This window comes from Pundamilia nyererei, unplaced genomic scaffold, assembly GCF_000239375.1.
Source record: "Pundamilia nyererei isolate P.nyererei 1_Seehausen unplaced genomic scaffold, PunNye1.0 scaffold00063, whole genome shotgun sequence".
Classification (NCBI taxonomy): domain Eukaryota; kingdom Metazoa; phylum Chordata; class Actinopteri; order Cichliformes; family Cichlidae; genus Pundamilia; species Pundamilia nyererei.
The window spans coordinates 857,724-874,357 of record NW_005187464.1 but is presented as its reverse complement, the minus strand read 5'-3'; the positions used below and the strand labels follow the sequence as shown (position 1 = coordinate 874,357).

Genomic DNA, 16,634 nt, shown 5'->3' with positions numbered 1-16,634 from the left:
GCTATAAGAAACGCTTTATCTCCTTGCTTAGCAACACCACCAGGTACTTGTGTTTTCTTGAAGATCAAATACTTATTTCACTCTATGATGTGCAAATCAGTTTATAGCTTTTATGTAATGTGAAAATTTTTCTAGATTTTAAGTTGATATTCTCTCTCTCTCTCTATTAAAATTAAATTAATAATGAACTTTTAATTCAGAGGATAGAAATGAGAACTAGTTTGTGTTACAAAATAAAGGAGTCAGTGTTCTCAATTTTAGTCCCTCTCAGTTTCGTATAAAAGCTTATTTGTTTTTTGTTTTTTTTGGTCATCTCAAAACTTGACTTTATAACTCAAAATTAAGGTTAGGGGAAAATTGTTTATTTTATTTTCCTTTTCTTGTTTGTTTGTTTGTTTGTTTGTTTTAGTAAGTCTCAGACCAACTTTAAAGTCAAGTGCATATTCACATATATATTTTTTCTGCCACTCTTGACTTCCTGTGTACTACCACAACTCCTGTCTTGGCACTCTATCATATATTTCCTCTAGGTCCACAAAGACACCGCGCACGTGTTCTTCTAATCTTCTCTCTACTGCTCCAACAACCCTCTCAAAGCAAACATCATTGTAACGCTCGGCTCCTGCTCACTGATCGTCACTACAACTTCTCCCAGCAGCAGGGGGCAGCAATGATGTAACAGTGGCTACTGTCTACCGGAAATGTAAAGCTGTAGAAGAAGAACGCAGCCATCTCCCGTAAATGTGCTAACTTACGCGGAAGCAGCAGAGTGTGCTAACTGGTTGCATTAATTCTACAAACAGGCACATTTACCTGCTCTAAAAGGTAATCAGAGACATTTATTAATTTAAGTTTGTTTTTTTACCATATGCATTTATTATGCGCTCTCTGAAAGCGATAAATATTAACAAATTGTAGCCGACCCAGAGTCTTTTTAGCTTGACTCGCTGATCGACCTTACGTTACCAACAAAGGGACTGCGCTGGTTTCGCAATTGCTGGTGTGCAAATTATAAGCTAGGGGTTAGTTTCTAGATATAAAGGTCAAGTTGAATGGGTCGACTGAAGAGGCCGTGTTACAAGACTTAAAAAGAAAGAAAGAAAGAAAGGAAAATACCTGAACTGCTATTAATATAAGCAACCCCTCGTTTACAGCCGCCTGTTGCTAACAATAGCTATGACTACTTTAGCAGTAGCCACTGTGATATTTTAGGGCAAAGCCAAATTTGAATGGCTGGAAGGAATCTGGACTGTAGTGTCTAAGCGGTAATGCTAACCAGGAGCTCTCGAATTTTAGATTAAATTGAGGTCAGATCGCAGTTGTTCAGCTATGGGACGTTAAACAGGTTTGGTAGGTTCAGCAACTGCTCGATTAAACGGGGTTTTCAAGGCCCCGGAAACGCCTTCAAGTCCAGGTAAACGTATAGGGTACGGAAAACACCTGTTAGCAGCTGTATGACAGCCACCAAAACACCGTTTTTATGAATATTACATTTTGTTTCAATATGCTGGGTTTGTATATAAATTTGTTGCGGCAGCGTTTAAAATCACCAGCCTAAATGTCTTTGAGTTTACAGAAAAATGTAATAGTAGTGTCAGTCTGGAATAATGCACATTGGACGGCGACAGTCTCATGATAATATTGCGATATTTCAAAGTAATTTTGTAATAATTATGTTTGTGATAGTATGGGCAAAAATACAGCACTTATTGGTGTAAAAGCAACAATCTGAATTTTTAGCCTTTTTCCAGTGAGCTGCCGTCATAGATCGCGGACTACATGATTCAAACTGTGTGTCTATTGCCACAAGGTGCCAGCAGCAGCACTGCAATAGACTAGTTGTTACACAGTATATGTCAAATGTAAGACCAACAGCCGGTGGCGTGGTGCTTTCCTGAGAAAGTTGAAGTGAAAAGATAGCACAACTGCTCATCAGGACCCTTTGGAGTGTTGTAACCTAATAAAATAGAAACAGAGCTTTTTAACTAGTTTCATCCACCATTTATTTTGCAACTAGTGAGTGCTCTATATGTGTCTTTGTCACGTACCTTCATAGCATGGTTGTAGTCGCTGAGCTGCATTTAGCTGGAACAGTTTTCTTATGTTTTCCATATTGTTGTGCTGCTTTGGAGGTGTGCCCTCCCAACTAAGCGTCAAACAATTTTCATATTATTGGCTCCCTTTTTTACAAGTAGAAATATAAGAAAGTGTTGCGCTGCTCATCATTTCTTTATATTTTGCTTTGAGCTAGACTTCCTTGTAATTTTTAAAGTGGTCTTGAGAAATAGTCCTCCAGGTTTTCTGAAAGTCAGTGTTTTTCTTTGAATAGTGTTATGTCTATGGATAACAATACACTTAACAAAGAAGCAGTTTAAAATTGTCTTTTTGACACTGGTGTTCAGGTGATCCATGTATTGTTCACTGAAGGTTCAACAGAAATGGTCTCAGTGGAAGGATGGCTGTTAAGAAGCCATTCTTATACAGGGGGAAAGAGAAAGAGGGGAGAAAGAGTTTGAGGTATGTCAAATTACACAAGGACTGGATTAAAAATCAGTAGGAACAGGTCTTCTGGAGCGAGGAATCCAAATTTGAAGTTTTTGGTTGAAAGGAGGATGTCACAGTACATCAACAGTAAGTGTCTGTAGCCATCTGTAAAACATAGTGGAGGCTCTGTCATGGTTTGCAGCTGTATTTCAGCCAGTGGTGTTGGCTGGAGTTCTTTGAAAAATTTGTGAAATGATAAGCACGGAAAATAACGTAAAATCAGAAAACAGCTGATTGTTAGCGGCTTTATTTTTGAGCATGACACTGATAACAAACACACTGCCAATGCAGTAAAAACATACCTGGACAGAAAAACACAGTGGCCTCTCCAGAGCCTGGACTTCAACATTATTGAAGAAGTATGGGATCATCTTCACAGAGAATGGAATAAATAGCAGCCAACATCCAAAGAAGAGCTTTGAGTGTCCTTCAAGAAGCCTAGAGAACTATTCCTGAAGACTACTTTAAGAAAACATCCCTCAGAGAGTTCAGGCTGTGTTCAAGAATCAATTTGGTCATATCAAATATTGACTTTCAAGGTCATTAGAATTCTACAGACATTTTTGCCTTGTATATGGTTTTTAAATTTCCATTTAGGTTGGCACATATTTCCTATTTTCCAAGGAAAAATATAAAGACATTTTTTAAAAGGTTTTGCAAAATAAATTTTTTTAGTACACACAGAATTGCATGCTAGCTTAATCCACATAAAACAAAACAAAAAGGTTAAAGGCATAGAAAAGATTGTTTTTGCAGTAAAAAGCAGAGTAGAAAAACACGTAATCATCAGTTCATTTACCGTTTACACACAGGTAATTGTTAGTACCTTTTTACATTTTTCCCCACAGTATGCTTATAATCTCACTTTAAAGAGAACAGATCTGTAATCACTGAAATGGTTGGACATTCATTACACTGTGTTTTTAAAGTTTTCAGGCTTGGATCCGAAGTCCTGTGCCATTTTTCTTTTCCTTGAGCCCATCATTTACTTCTATCACGGCTTCATCCCTTCTTTAAAGCTTTATTCTTGTGTAAATTAAGGAATTGTCTGCGGATGGACTAAGTTTTGGATTGGGACTAGGAATATGATTAAGGACCACTTCCACAGCTATTTGTGAAAGCAAGAAGTGATCTCTAAAAGTCTGCAGGTGCCCCCCTTCTTTTGTGTCAGCAGTGTCGCCTACTCAGCCAACATGTCTGATGGCCGGATCTATGTGGGGAATCTTCCCATGGATGTCCAGGAGAGAGACATTGAGGATCTCTTCTACAAATATGGAAAAATTCGTGAAATAGAATTGAAGAACAATAGAGGCACTATCCCTTTTGCCTTCGTCCGATTTGAAGACCCACGGTGAGTTTTGCGGATGGTTTTTGGCAACTCGAATCACACTCCTCCTTGTTGGACACCATAAATTTTGTGGTATATCGTCTCCAGTGACTGCCGGCAGGGAATGGATGGAGACAAGATATCCAACCTTTGTCCGCTACGCGTACTTTGGTAAGGAGTTCTTTGCTCTCTTCTCTTAGGGATGCAGATGATGCGGTCTATGGAAGGAATGGATATGGATATGGGGACTCCAAGCTGCGTGTGGAGTATCCCCGTTCTAAACCTGGCCCAATGGGAGGTGGTGGAGGAGCACCTAGAGGAAGGTTTGGACCCCCAACTCGAAGATCTGAATTCCGGGTCATAGTGTCTGGTAGGTGGACGCCATGAGTCGTAGCCAATTAATATTACTCTCTCATTCGGTACGGCCTGGAAATCAAGGGGACTGGTAGGAAAGTGGACATAGGAGTCTTAGGCAGATAACTTTCTCCCATTCGCATGCCGGACTGGAGAACAAGGGGACTGGTAGCTGGACGTCATGAGTCGTAGGCAGATCATTCTCTCTTTCTCATGGCGGACTGGAGGACAAGGGGACTAGTTGAGGACGTCATGAGTCATAGGCAGATATGTTTCTCTCTCTCATGGCGGATTGGAAGTCAAAGGGACTAAGTGGATGAGGTCATGAAAATCAAAACAGTAAAGTGAAACCGGTCATGTTGGCTGAGTAACCCCAAACACCGGCTATAGTGATGGTAGGTGTCATTTTGTCATTGTGTATCATTAATTATGTTATGTGCTTTGTCAAATGTTTCTGTAGTTCACCTAAAACACTGGGTGGAGAAGTGGGTGGACTTATCAGTCAGGAGACTTGAAAAAGTCAATTAGTTTTTTCCTACTGGTTATAAGGATGATTGACCATCTCAGTATTTTCAACTGTGGGTTTGGCATTAATAAGTAACTGCTGTGCATGGAAAGTGTTAATGATTAAAGACAGTGTAAATTAACACTTGGTGCTGAATAGGTAACACCTTAGACAGACCACAAATCCAGGTCTTAGCTTTATAGTGTTTTAACATTAACCAGGTTGTGTCATTCCTGGCATTTTTAGCAATTTAAAGGCAGGGGAAATGCAAAGTCTTCCACTTCTCCATCTTCTTTAGGTTTCAAGAGGTGTAAAGGTCAGACTGTATACAAATAATGAATTAAAGAAAGAGTTGCACTTTGGAGAAATAATGAAACCCTTTCCTGCTAAGATTTTAGGTTTAAAGTGTCAGGTAAATTTAAGCAGGGAAGTATATTTTGTCCACACCATCATTTAGTCATTTCCTGTTCCAGGACTGCCACCATCTGGAAGCTGGCAGGATCTGAAGGATCACATGCGGGAAGCAGGAGATGTCTGTTTTGCAGATGTGCAGCGTGACGGAGAGGGTGTAGTGGAATTTCTTCGTAGAGAGGACATGGAGTATGCACTGCGTAGATTGGATGGGACAGAGTTCCGTTCACATCAGGTTAGTGTTAGTGATGGTGAGATTTAATCGTTCCTCTGATGGTAAACTGCAGCTGATGTCGTGTAATTCTTTCGTTATTTCTTGTTAGGGGGAGACGGCTTATATCCGTGTGTATGAGGAAAGAGGTACTCCCAACTGGGATCGATCACGATCCCGTTCCAGATCCAGAGGTCGCTATTCTCCTTACTATAACAGAAGATCTCCCCCTGCGCGCTACCAGTCGCCCCCACGCCATGCTATGTCACGGCATAGCCCACCTCCGAGAAGACACCTTCCGCCACACCACAGCCCACCACCTCGTCATTATCGGTAGAAAGTCGCATCATTTAGAGGAATTGGATGATTATTTTTTTGTGGTTTGTTTTTGTAATTCTACATTTTATTTTATTTTGTTTTTGTTTTGTTTTTTAAAAACCTCAGGCCTCCTCATAGCACACACCATTTTTATTTCTTGATTAAAAACATTCCATGGTCAGGAACCCCTGAACAACCTGCTCCTCCCCACAGTCTTGTTTTTTGGGGGAGTTTTTTTGTTTGTTAAACACCCATACGTTATCCGGAAACAGAATTATGTGTTAACTTTTTGTGAGATAACCATTTGACCATTATGTAACATATTGGAGGTTTCTTTTATAAAGAAATTCGGGAGTGCGATGTCAAACATTTAAAACAAAGTACACATTTCTGCAGTCCTGCTTCTTGAATTGACGTAATTTTATTTTTCATGTGTCACATCTTAGTAGCTTTAAGTATGAAAGGGTGCGTTTTCTGTTTGGCCAAACCAAGAACCCATAAAACTAATCAGTATAGTAAAATTAGTGAACCCTTTTAGTGTAACACGTTGACTGTGAGACTTAATTGTCCTTTGGGTTTGTTTTCGGGTTTTTCTTTGTACGTGTAGGCCGCTGACCGAGGTGGTCTAAATGTAGATTATAATTTGTATGCATCTCTATCGTTTTTGGGTTTTTTTCTTTACCAATAAAATGCAAACTTTTACTGTGACAGTTTCTTTTCCATTTTTTTTCTGTACTTAAAGTGAAGACATTTCCCTTCTTTAATCTGCAGTAATAATTTATATAGAAAAAAAAATATGGAGTAGATTCCAAGAAATCAACAGTTCAAAGTTGAAAAATTGTCTATTCAGCTTCTGCCCAAACTAGAATAATGAACTGGATAACATGAAAAAGACACAAAGGACAACTATTCCTTTTTTCTTGCGGTTTTATTCCCAGTCACATCTATGCCAGTAGTCTATTTGCTTAGTCGATTAGTTAGGGTGATAACCTTTGAATAACCTTTAAATAAAAAAAAGGTATGCAATAATATGATTATTCCTGAGGTTACTTTATTAGACCTGTGCTTCCAATGACTAAATCAATGCTGATATTGAAATAGTTTGGTTTAATGGAGCACGCTGGACCTCTAACGCAGCTTAACATACATATAAAAAAAATCCCAGTGCCATCTTTTCTTCTCCAAGGATTACGTGACAGTTTTAAGTTGGGTAGTTGAGCAGCTGTTCTGACTTTACCTAAAGAGCTTTATTACCTTCCTCCATCTAGGACGTCAGTGCTGGGTCCATTGAGGTGAGCAAACTACGGTTCCATCCAATTATCTGAGTTTTAACTCAAACAAATTTATCAGAGAGATAGCAAAAGCATTAGGACTGGCCAAACCATCCGGTACACTCTTATAAAGAAGGAATGTGCTGACTAGCTCAGCAAGAAGCCAACAGAAGTACATGATGATAGAATTATTTCCCTAGATGAGAAAAACAACATTTAAATAAGTCAAGAAAATTCGTGGCAAGGCAGGCGTGGCATTGTCAAGATCTACAATCAATAGATACACTGATCAGTCATGTCGGCCCCCCTTTTGCTGACGGCTGAGTTTGAGTCGTGTACTCCACTAGACTCCTGAAGCTATGCCTACTACCTGTAAGCATCTGGGTGTTGTTTTTAGGCAGACTTGAAACAAACTGACCCTATTTCAGACACGCAAATAAGGCACCAGAACAAAGAATCAGGATCAAAAATACGATCTAAAGTGGTTATTATTACAAACAATTTTACACAAGATAATCTGAAGATCAAAGCTCTTTTAACCAGAAAGAACACGCAGGGCACCTTAAATGCAAAATATAAGATTTTTAATACACAATAAATTAAGTATACTCAGTGACCATTTTAGAAGACAGAAAAAATAAAAATATATTTATTTCCATTGGCATACTTTTAGCTTTTGCTTCATTATAATCAGACCAGGCCCATATACAGACATTGTATTGCATTTAATAAATAAGTACTAGCTTAGGGGTTGTTTTTTTTTGTAAAGTAAGTCAGTTTCTTCTTAACACATTGTATACTGTAAATCTTCTGACAACAAACAGCAATACACAAACAGCAATACTCAGGCAAGATCATATGTAGACACATTAGCAGTGATATTAAAACACTGGAATTTAAGCCACAGTGAAACAGACGTGTGTGTTTTGGCTATTTTGTAACTGTAAGTGGCACCAATAAATCATATTTTCTGACTTGCCTCTCTCGGTATCGAGCTATATAGAGTACCGTATCTTGTGTTTATCTGCCGAGATCTTAAGATATTCACCTTTACACGTATACTCCCGAGCTCTTAATCATTTCTTGTCTTAAGGCTAAACAAATGAAATCCACTATGACTGCAGCAAAAAAATGAACTGACAAAATCATCATTATCTACATGGCTACATACCACTGACCAGCTACCATTCATTTAAAAGTAAAAAGCTTATCATCAAGATCGCACTTTCCTCATAGCTGAAGTTAGAGCTCTGACATTCTGAGCAGCAGTGAAATAGTGACAATAATGAAGAGAAATGTCCGGGAAATATTAAACTATTCGCTGCCTTTGGGGGTTTTTGGCATACAGAAACAATTTGACGCGCTTTAAAGCCATGACAACCAAGTTCATCAGGGCGAGACAGAGTTTAAGAGTGAAAGTGAAAAAGGGAAGTGCAGCATGTGAAGGAAGCACAAACTGCCACCAGCTAACTACCTCTTTGAAATAACCACCAGCAGAAACATTACGACCACGACTCTCTATATCGCATGGAAGCTAAATCTGGTAAAGCTGTGCTGCTTTCAATTCAATCCAATTCATATACTGTAGCGCCAAACCACAACACCAGTTGCCTCAACGTACTTTACATTGTAAATTAAAGAAAGACAGTGAGAGGGAAAAACTCCCTTTTAACAGGAAGAAACCTCTGACTGTGGGAAATCCCTTTAACCAGTCTTTATCCTTTGATTTTATGAAAACGATAGCTGACGTGTTCAGCCTGAGCAGCACTGTGTAGTTTAAGGGAAGAAGAAGGAGGTTTTCAATGACAGCATGCAGGAGGAATACTAACTGGGATAAGAGACAACAGTTAAATCATTTTAACTAATGCATAGAGGAGGTGGGAGACAGGAGAGGAGACTATGAGAGCGTGACCAGCTGAAAGAGGAAATTGTGATACAGTATATGGAAACTATGTGCAATTACGAGGTGCTACACAGAATCCAGGTCTGCATATCCTGCAATCTTGTGTGCATCAGAGGCAAACACCTATTTAACATCAGATAAGCCAGCCGGTAGAACCCTGCAACGTTTGCAAATCATCCCGTGACGCCAGGTACATCACTGAAAAAAAAACTATTCAAGTGTATCACAAAATGTTTAACCATGGCAGCTACAATTTCAGCTAAGTAAATGACAATACTGAAAATATATTTAAGTGTATACAAGATGCATAACTTAACCGAACGCATTAGGGAGAATATCAATGCAGTGAAGAATTTGGTTGCTGTATCCCTGAAAAAATAGCAAATTTTAAGGCAAAATAAACAACATCCTGAAGCAGATTCAACAAGGGTACATTCACTAAGTGACCAAAAACACTTTTAAAAATAACTTTACTGGCAATAACTGCATCTCCCAAAAACAGAGAGGTGAGAACAAGTGGTGAGAAGTTGTTTTACAACTACCTTTGAATAACAAGCAGCTTTAATGATCGGTTATCTTGTCGGCACTTTTCATTTACATCATTTCCTTTTCTGTGGAATATACGACAATAACGTGGTTCGGTTGTTATCTCTGAGACAGGTTAGCACAAAAGAATTGTGGGTGTTAACCAGCAGCATCCTGCATCACTTGTTTTCTATGAGCGTCTGCACTTTGTGGACCAAGTCTCGGGCCATCATCAAGACCTGGGGGACGTTGTGTCTCTCGGCCATTTCTGAGAAGATAAAATATATTTAGAAAAAAATTACAGATACAATTATGAACACTGATAATATTTAAAGATTTAGCGTTCCTTTAATATTCAGTAAATACTGATATTTCACAATAAAAGTCACAAAATAAAAAACAGATTTTTATAGAAATCTCTGCACTTCGCTTTAACCAGCTGCTTAGTTATTTTAATGTAACATTGATTACAAGTGAATACTGGTAAACTTGATTGTTTTTCCTTTAGCATTGCTTCACTCGCTTTTCTTACCATTAAAGAACTTGATGATGTCTGTAAAGTCCATGTTATTTTCCAGGATGATGTCTCGATACATCTCCACAAGTGCCAGAGCAATGAAGAGCACAAAGTGCTCAGAGGAGGTGTGCTTGGCTGCCCAGATGGTTTCCCACACAGAGAACACATCATCGTAGACCATTTCTGTTCAGAAAAGACCAACAAATCAGATTATATTCGCTGTCACGAGAAAGTCACGGTCGATTCAAGCAAACAATATGAGGCCTGCGTTTCGCATCACCTCTCTTGAAGTCAAGAAGAAACCAGCGATAACAGAAGTAGAAGTGGGTATAGTCTCCATTCTGTTGCATCAGTTCAAACAGCTCAGAGTCCAGGATCTGTGATATGTAAGAACAATATAATGTTATCATTATCCTACGCCTGTATGCATGCATTTGTTGTTATAATTCAGCCCATACTACACTACTGGATCCCTGCTGCTGGAAGAAAATACAGCAATAAGGAACAAAGAAATAACTGGGTAATAAAGGGGAACAGAGAAATCACTTATATTGTGGGTAGTCTAACTAAGTGGTAGAAATAAATACAACTTATATTCACTACAGACAAGGGAACACAAACATTTTTACTTCATAATAAGACACTATTACAACCCATATATCATGTGTATTAATTTCTATTTTACTATACTGTATGAAATAAACATATTTGGTAAATTCATTAATATGGAAAATGTGTTTTAAGCATATTGGTATTTTCACCATAGCTCATAACAGGTACAATAGGTTAGAAATCAAACAAGTCTTTTTCATATCTGCAAATGCTGTGATCCAAGGTTCCAAAACTATAACATAATTAAATTAAAACACACAGTGTCAATGAGTATATGGACAATGATACAACTTATAATTTAACCTATTCATCTTACAGCAAAGTATTTGAAGTTAAACAAAAACATATGACTGAAAGCATGAGACAAAAACACTTTGCAATCAAAATACACTGAATGTAAATACAGAGGCTTTAAATCAAGGTGCAAACCGCTGGTTACACTAAAAAGTCTTTACTAGTGTTTACTGATAATGTGACTGCTGATAGAAGTAGCACTACACGGCCACACTCTGTGATCAGATTTAGCTAATTGATTTGAAAAATCAACAGTGATTGTGTACTGTATAAAATCTGTTGGCCTGCTTGTAGACGTAGGTGGACCGATGTAGATGTTATAACCTTAAAGTACGTATGTAGGATGTATACAGAATTATTCTACTCTCTGACAGTGAGGAAAACCTCTTCTTGTGTGCCTACATTTAAGTATCAGCAGCAAGCTGTAACAATCTTAGTAGGCTTAACCATTCAGCAAAATTACACTGTTTATAAAATGTTTATATGATTGTATGTGTGGAAAAATGTCCACTTACCTGGATAAGTGAGCGCATATTGGCAAAGTGAGAGTCCATGGCACCCCCATGAGGAAAATTCTGGTTCATTCTCTTCATCAGTTCAGTGAAGCAGCTGAACGCCATGATCTCTGGAAAGCCCCAAACACATTTACGAGTTGTTCCTCTAGTAAATTATGTGAAGCTCTGCAAAACCCACATCTGTAAAAAACACATTGTACTAAAAGGTTTTACCAACCATCATCCAGGATAACTAACAGAGGAGCGAGCAGATCACACATGCCCTGCACATAACCGACATCCAGATGCTGCCAGACGTAACTGCAAATAGAAATAGAAATTTTTTGTGTTTCAACCTTGTGCATTAAAATAAACCTCATATATAGATTATTGGATATAGATTATTCATTTACCTGCACATTATGTTACGCAGCTTCTCCAGATTCTCAGTGGTGAAGTACCAATACGTTCTATCACAACGTCTGACATCTTTGTCAATACGATGCAAATTGATCAAGTACATATCCATTGTTTCTTGCTGCAGGAATAATAACAATGCTGAAGTCAGTTACTGTATGATAACGATTAAAAGACTTCCTTTGAAGTTCTGTTTGCCGTGTGTAACACTTACAGAATAGGTTTGCTCCTCTGAGGACTCATCATATTTGGTGACTCCTCCCACCTCTGCAGATTCTGGTTCAGTGAGCACATTGTCTATCTCGGGCTCCTCTTCTGAAAGGCCCAGATCTGTGCCCTCAGGACTGGTATTACAAGCTGTGTCCAGATGGTGATCTAGGGCAAGATCCTCAGATGCCATTTTCTCTCTTTGTGCCAGGGAGACAGGGGGCGCAGCAAGCCCTGCCAAAGGCCTGGTTTTGATGTCCTCTGAGGTCACGTATGTTATCCCTGCAGGAATGTCCTCCATTTCCAGCGCAGAAGGAGAGTCATCCGAATCGGCTGTGTCTGGAGACTGCCGGGACTGAGACGACAACGAAAGCGATGCTGATTGAAGAGCATTCAGCACTTGTCTGACTGGAGAATTTGAACCAGGTTTCTCGAATGAAATCTCTGTAGCTTTTTTGGTTTCAACAAAGTCGCAGACAGCTGCTTCGACATCCTTTGTTTCTGCGTCTGTGTTTGAGGCCTTGATCACTTTTAATGGGATTTCGTTTTTCTTAGAAATCTCTGGCTTTTTTTCATTTAGCGGATTTGCATCTTTTTCTGCTACAGGCGGACAAGATGACTCAACTTCCAGACTTTTGCTCTTGTGTGGCTGAAGACTTAAAGTCTGCCCAAGCGGAGGTGCTTGGAAATATTCATTATGAATCTCTGTTTCCAGCTTTAGAACATTAGTATTCTCTTTCAAATTAATATCTGTGTCAGTGGCTTTTGAAGCTCCTGACAGCCCGTGCTTCGTTTGATCTTTTTCCTCTACTTCAGCTTTTTGCTCAGCTTCAGATTTCTTTGTCTCCTGAACCACTATGCTTTCTAAAACCGTCTCCCTCTTTTGTGCATCAGCCTCACTCTCGGCTGCAGGGTCCTTTACATCCTCCCCTCCTGATTCACATGTTGTGAGCTGAATCTTTACAGGCTGTGACTCAGCTGTAGGTTCCTCACTGCAGACTTCTAAGTTTTCTGCTGTTTGCTGAGAAACAGCAGACTCAGTTACAGGGTGACAGCTGTCTGAATCTGGACGTTGGTTTGACAGATCGTTGGAGGCAGGGTCGGTGGAGGGAAGTTGTTGCTTGTCTGTGGTTCCATTTCCGATGGCCTTGCCTGCACCTCTGTGCTGTGCTTCTTTGTCAGCTCTGGACTCACTCTCAGCCTGATCCACTGTGTCGACCGATTCAAATACCTGGAAGCCAAAGTAGTGAACATGTGATAAATTGTACTACTGAGATTGAGTGTTTTTAAAAGCACAACAGTGGTTTCCCATGTGTTAGTTTATAAACTGTAAATAAAAATCCCACTCTATGATAAGGCACACTTTAAAAAGCATGAACTGAAAGCTTCATTAATGGTCAATAAATCTCTAATGCATTATAGATCCATTATAAACCACTAATGGTAACAAATTATGGGCTCTCGGGCTGTAGGAAATCCCTTTGACTAGTCTTTATCCTTTAAATGAGTGGTAAGTGATTTCTAAATTATCAATAAAGGCTTTTTATAAAGTAGTATGCAAATTACAAACACTTGACATTATTGCTAACAATGTTTTATTACACCACAACGACATGTAGTGATTTCTAATCCTTTGAGCATCCTTACATACGTGCAGCAATCACAATAATCTATTTTTATGTTGCATTATAAACTTGAATTCCTGCCTCCTTTAAATGAAATGAAGGACACTCATGATAAAAACACTGATGATAAAATAGCAAGCTTTTTTCTACATAGCACAGTGGCACTAAGTCAGTCTGCCAGATGGTTAACTATTTAATCCCTGACTGAAATATCTTACTAACACTATCGCCTACATGATGAAACCTAATGACTTATCCCCCCAGTTTTTTCTTGTTACTGTGGCATTGTTTTAGCAACCGTCTGATGGACTGCCATGAAACTTGATACAGACATCCAAGCCTTTCATGTAGAGCCATTAGCTTATTATCTTTTGAAAAACTTAATTCCTTTTACTTCAATTTATCCTCAAAATACCTTAAACCAAATCGCAATCCTGCTCAGAAACAGCTTCGCTGCCGTTACTTTCAGCGATTCACAAGGTATGCTTTGGAAAGCAAGAATACAACAGCAAACCATATATAAGTTGTAGTAAGTGGGCTAATGCTTGGGAAAAAAATGAAGCCCGGTATGGTGTCGTATCAGAAATCATTGCTATGGAGATGATGATGAGAGAGGGACTACCTGTGCGTTGCTGCTGGAGTCGCTCTGTGAGTGAGTATTTTGTTGATCTGAGTTGCTACTTAGAGAAGACTGGAGTGAGACAGAGTATCACATGAGACAAAAACAGCAGAACTGTTAGCCAAGTTATTTTCTCACAACTCTTGAAATAGTAGGTGGTAGGTGTTACATAATGTGGATTTTTTTGTTTGTTCAAACTTGCATCTGTACTGATGGTGGAGTCCCGCTGCACGGGTCCCCTTTCCACGCTGGCTCCGGATGAGCATCGGGCGAGTGCCTCGGCATGTTTCTCTCTCTCCCTCTGACGGACAATGGCCTCGCAACCCTGCCACTCCTTCATAGTCTGCTCATACATGCACCGCATTTGCTCATCAATCTGAAGCAATAAGCATGTGTAAATAACTGGCAAAGAATAGATCGGGGCATGAGAATATATCTTTATACTAAAGCACATGAGTAATACCTCCCGCCGGCATTTCTCACTCATGCTGAACTTATAATGTCCTAACAGGAAGGGCCAGACTTCTTTACGGAGTGAAGGGGCCACCCCACCAAAATACACCAGTCTGTGTATCTCCTTTTCCTCATAGGCCTGAAAGGGGAAGTATTTTTACTTTTGTGTCAGACTGAAATTGCTCACTAATGAAAGGAGGCATTTCACACAGGAACGAATGACAACTAGGCGTTGTGTGATGGCTTGGTGTTCATGTATAAATCTTACAGAGCTGTCTTTGAGGAAGTTGCCCCAGACCTCCACAGAGAGGCCTCCTCGAGCATCACAGGGTACGCTGGGGTCAACAATCGTGGTGTTGACCAATGCGGAGAGGTGGGTGCGGACCGTGGACAGATGACGACAGTATGCAAGCCCTAGAGAGGAGAGATAAGGCTTCTCATTTTCAACCACTGTAATGAATTATTGATCTGCTGAACAACCCAACCAGAGTGATTCCTAAATTGCAAACACAAAGAAGATGTGATTATACTCACAGCCATAGAACGCACGGGAGATTATCTGGTATTTCATGGTGTCGCAAAGGAGCTTTAAGGGAGCCCTGGTAAAGTGAGAATATTTCAGACTTTGTCAGGTGGAATAATCAGAACGGTGATTGCAGCCTGACCATAGGAAATACTTACCTTTCTTGGTTACAGCCATTAGGCAGAGAGCCATCAGATGAGCCATTCTGTGAGCAGGAGGAGCAGGAGGACTTCCTGGGGGCTGGTTGCCACATATTAACACCCTGATCCATCAGCTCTGGGGCCACTGCACAGCAAAGTGTCCCTTACTACTACTGTTCCTATTATCACAATCAATTAAGCAAGCAAAACCAGGAGCAGCCCTAACTGATTTGGATATTAAAATGAATTTCTGAAAATGATAAGAACTGATAATACATGGTGAAAAAAAACAAACAAACAAGAGAGAGGATGGAGATGCAGATGTGGCATACAAATTGCAAAGACTCCTTATTGTCAATGGGACTTTAATGTGAAATGGAGACATGGACACTAAACAAGGAGGAAAAATATTATGGCTGTAACAGTTTCACATTAGAAAGGACTTAATTACAAAGACGAACACTGAATATATGCCTGGATGAAACAGATTCATCTAAAGTGAACTGTTTGAAGTCAAATGACATATAAAGTAATTAGAACAGTTATAGATATAATCTTTGATGATTCTGTATTGCATTATCTCAGGGAGGCAGAATAGAAAGATTAAAGGCACTAACTGAACTCCATCTGATTGCCAGGAAAGAGGATCCGAAACACATAATCGGTTGCTTCATCGTCTTCCTTATCTGATACAGAATCACATGAATCATGTGGACTTCTCTTTCGCAGTTTGGGGAAAACCTTTCCCTACAAATGGAAATAGTATGTGAAGAAAATATATCATAAATATTGGTAAAGTAAATATTGTTGCATGAAATGTTGAAAAATTATTTGAGCAGAGGTGTCCCGTTTACCTTCCCTCTCTGATTCCAGAGTGGCGGGTCTAGCTGCCCATGAGGTAGCAGGCCAGTCTCTAAGCATGTGAGAAACTGGAGCAAATGGCCTCCTTTAGGAAAGTGTAGAGGAGGCCTCTGGATCCCATCCTGGCTCACCAAAACGACTGTGCCTCCACTGTTCACTGGAGGTACCCACACGTGGGAGAAAAAATAAATAACTCGTGAAACTCGTGTGACTTTATTTGGGAAATTAAAAACCATATCTGATTTAAATTTTTGCCGATTTTCACTCGATGCGCCTCTGGACCAGTGCTAGCACAGCTGGGGTTTTTTTTAGAGTGCTCCAAGTCTTTGAATTGTATTCCATTTTATTTATATAGCAACAAATCACTACAGCAGTCACCTCAAGGCACATTATTGTACGGTAGAGACCATACAATATGACAGAGAAAGCCCTAAGTAAGTAAGTAAGTAAAATTTTATTTATATAGCACCTTTCAAGATAAAATCACAAAGTGCTTTACAGAG

The 16,634-nt window shown here is 39.5% G+C and overlaps 2 protein-coding genes across 6 annotated transcripts in view; one reads left to right on the top strand and one right to left on the bottom strand.

Moving 5' to 3' along the window:
- Positions 1-20: 20 nt before the first annotated feature.
- On the top strand, positions 21-6,378 carry srsf9 (serine and arginine rich splicing factor 9). 4 transcript variants are annotated; one of them, XM_005735208.2, is made up of 6 exons: positions 21-43; positions 531-825; positions 3,716-3,895; positions 4,072-4,241; positions 5,204-5,376; positions 5,465-6,378. In XM_005735208.2, exons 3-6 carry the CDS (start codon positions 3,738-3,740, stop codon positions 5,687-5,689), a joined length of 726 nt encoding a protein of 241 aa, XP_005735265.1. In that variant the 5' UTR covers positions 21-43; positions 531-825; positions 3,716-3,737; the 3' UTR covers positions 5,690-6,378. The 4 variants fall into 4 exon arrangements, with proteins under 4 accessions (XP_005735265.1, XP_013766865.1, XP_013766864.1 ...); XM_013911411.1 differs by having other exon boundaries at positions 3,693-3,895; XM_013911410.1 differs by having other exon boundaries at positions 3,474-3,895.
- A 1,130-nt stretch (positions 6,379-7,508) lies between these two features.
- Positions 7,509-16,634, bottom strand: part of sgsm1b (small G protein signaling modulator 1b) — a 17,108-nt gene continuing 7,982 nt past the window's right edge. For both annotated transcript variants that reach the window (XM_005735206.1, XM_005735205.2), the window contains 15 exons: positions 16,125-16,288; positions 15,888-16,017; positions 15,289-15,415; positions 15,142-15,206; positions 14,876-15,021; positions 14,618-14,746; positions 14,357-14,530; positions 14,158-14,226; positions 11,918-13,141; positions 11,700-11,824; positions 11,525-11,607; positions 11,308-11,417; positions 10,167-10,263; positions 9,902-10,069; positions 7,509-9,637 (listed from right to left, as the gene is read on the bottom strand). In XM_005735206.1, coding sequence (XP_005735263.1) covers positions 9,549-9,637; positions 9,902-10,069; positions 10,167-10,263; positions 11,308-11,417; positions 11,525-11,607; positions 11,700-11,824; positions 11,918-13,141; positions 14,158-14,226; positions 14,357-14,530; positions 14,618-14,746; positions 14,876-15,021; positions 15,142-15,206; positions 15,289-15,415; positions 15,888-16,017; positions 16,125-16,288 — 2,900 coding nt within the window. In that variant the 3' untranslated portion in view covers positions 7,509-9,548. The remainder of the gene's footprint in view (positions 9,638-9,901; positions 10,070-10,166; positions 10,264-11,307; positions 11,418-11,524; positions 11,608-11,699; positions 11,825-11,917; positions 13,142-14,157; positions 14,227-14,356; positions 14,531-14,617; positions 14,747-14,875; positions 15,022-15,141; positions 15,207-15,288; positions 15,416-15,887; positions 16,018-16,124; positions 16,289-16,634) is intronic.

Bases quoted from the DNA above. Each gene is read 5' to 3' on its own strand.
- srsf9 (XM_005735208.2), top strand. From the start codon at position 3,738: ATGTCTGATGGCCGGATCTATGTGGGGAATCTTCCCATGGATGTCCAG. The intron at 3,896-4,071 runs GTGAGTTTTGCG...CTCTTCTCTTAG, and splicing joins GTCCGATTTGAAGACCCACG to GGATGCAGATGATGCGGTCT. The intron at 4,242-5,203 runs GTAGGTGGACGC...TTCCTGTTCCAG, and splicing joins ATTCCGGGTCATAGTGTCTG to GACTGCCACCATCTGGAAGC.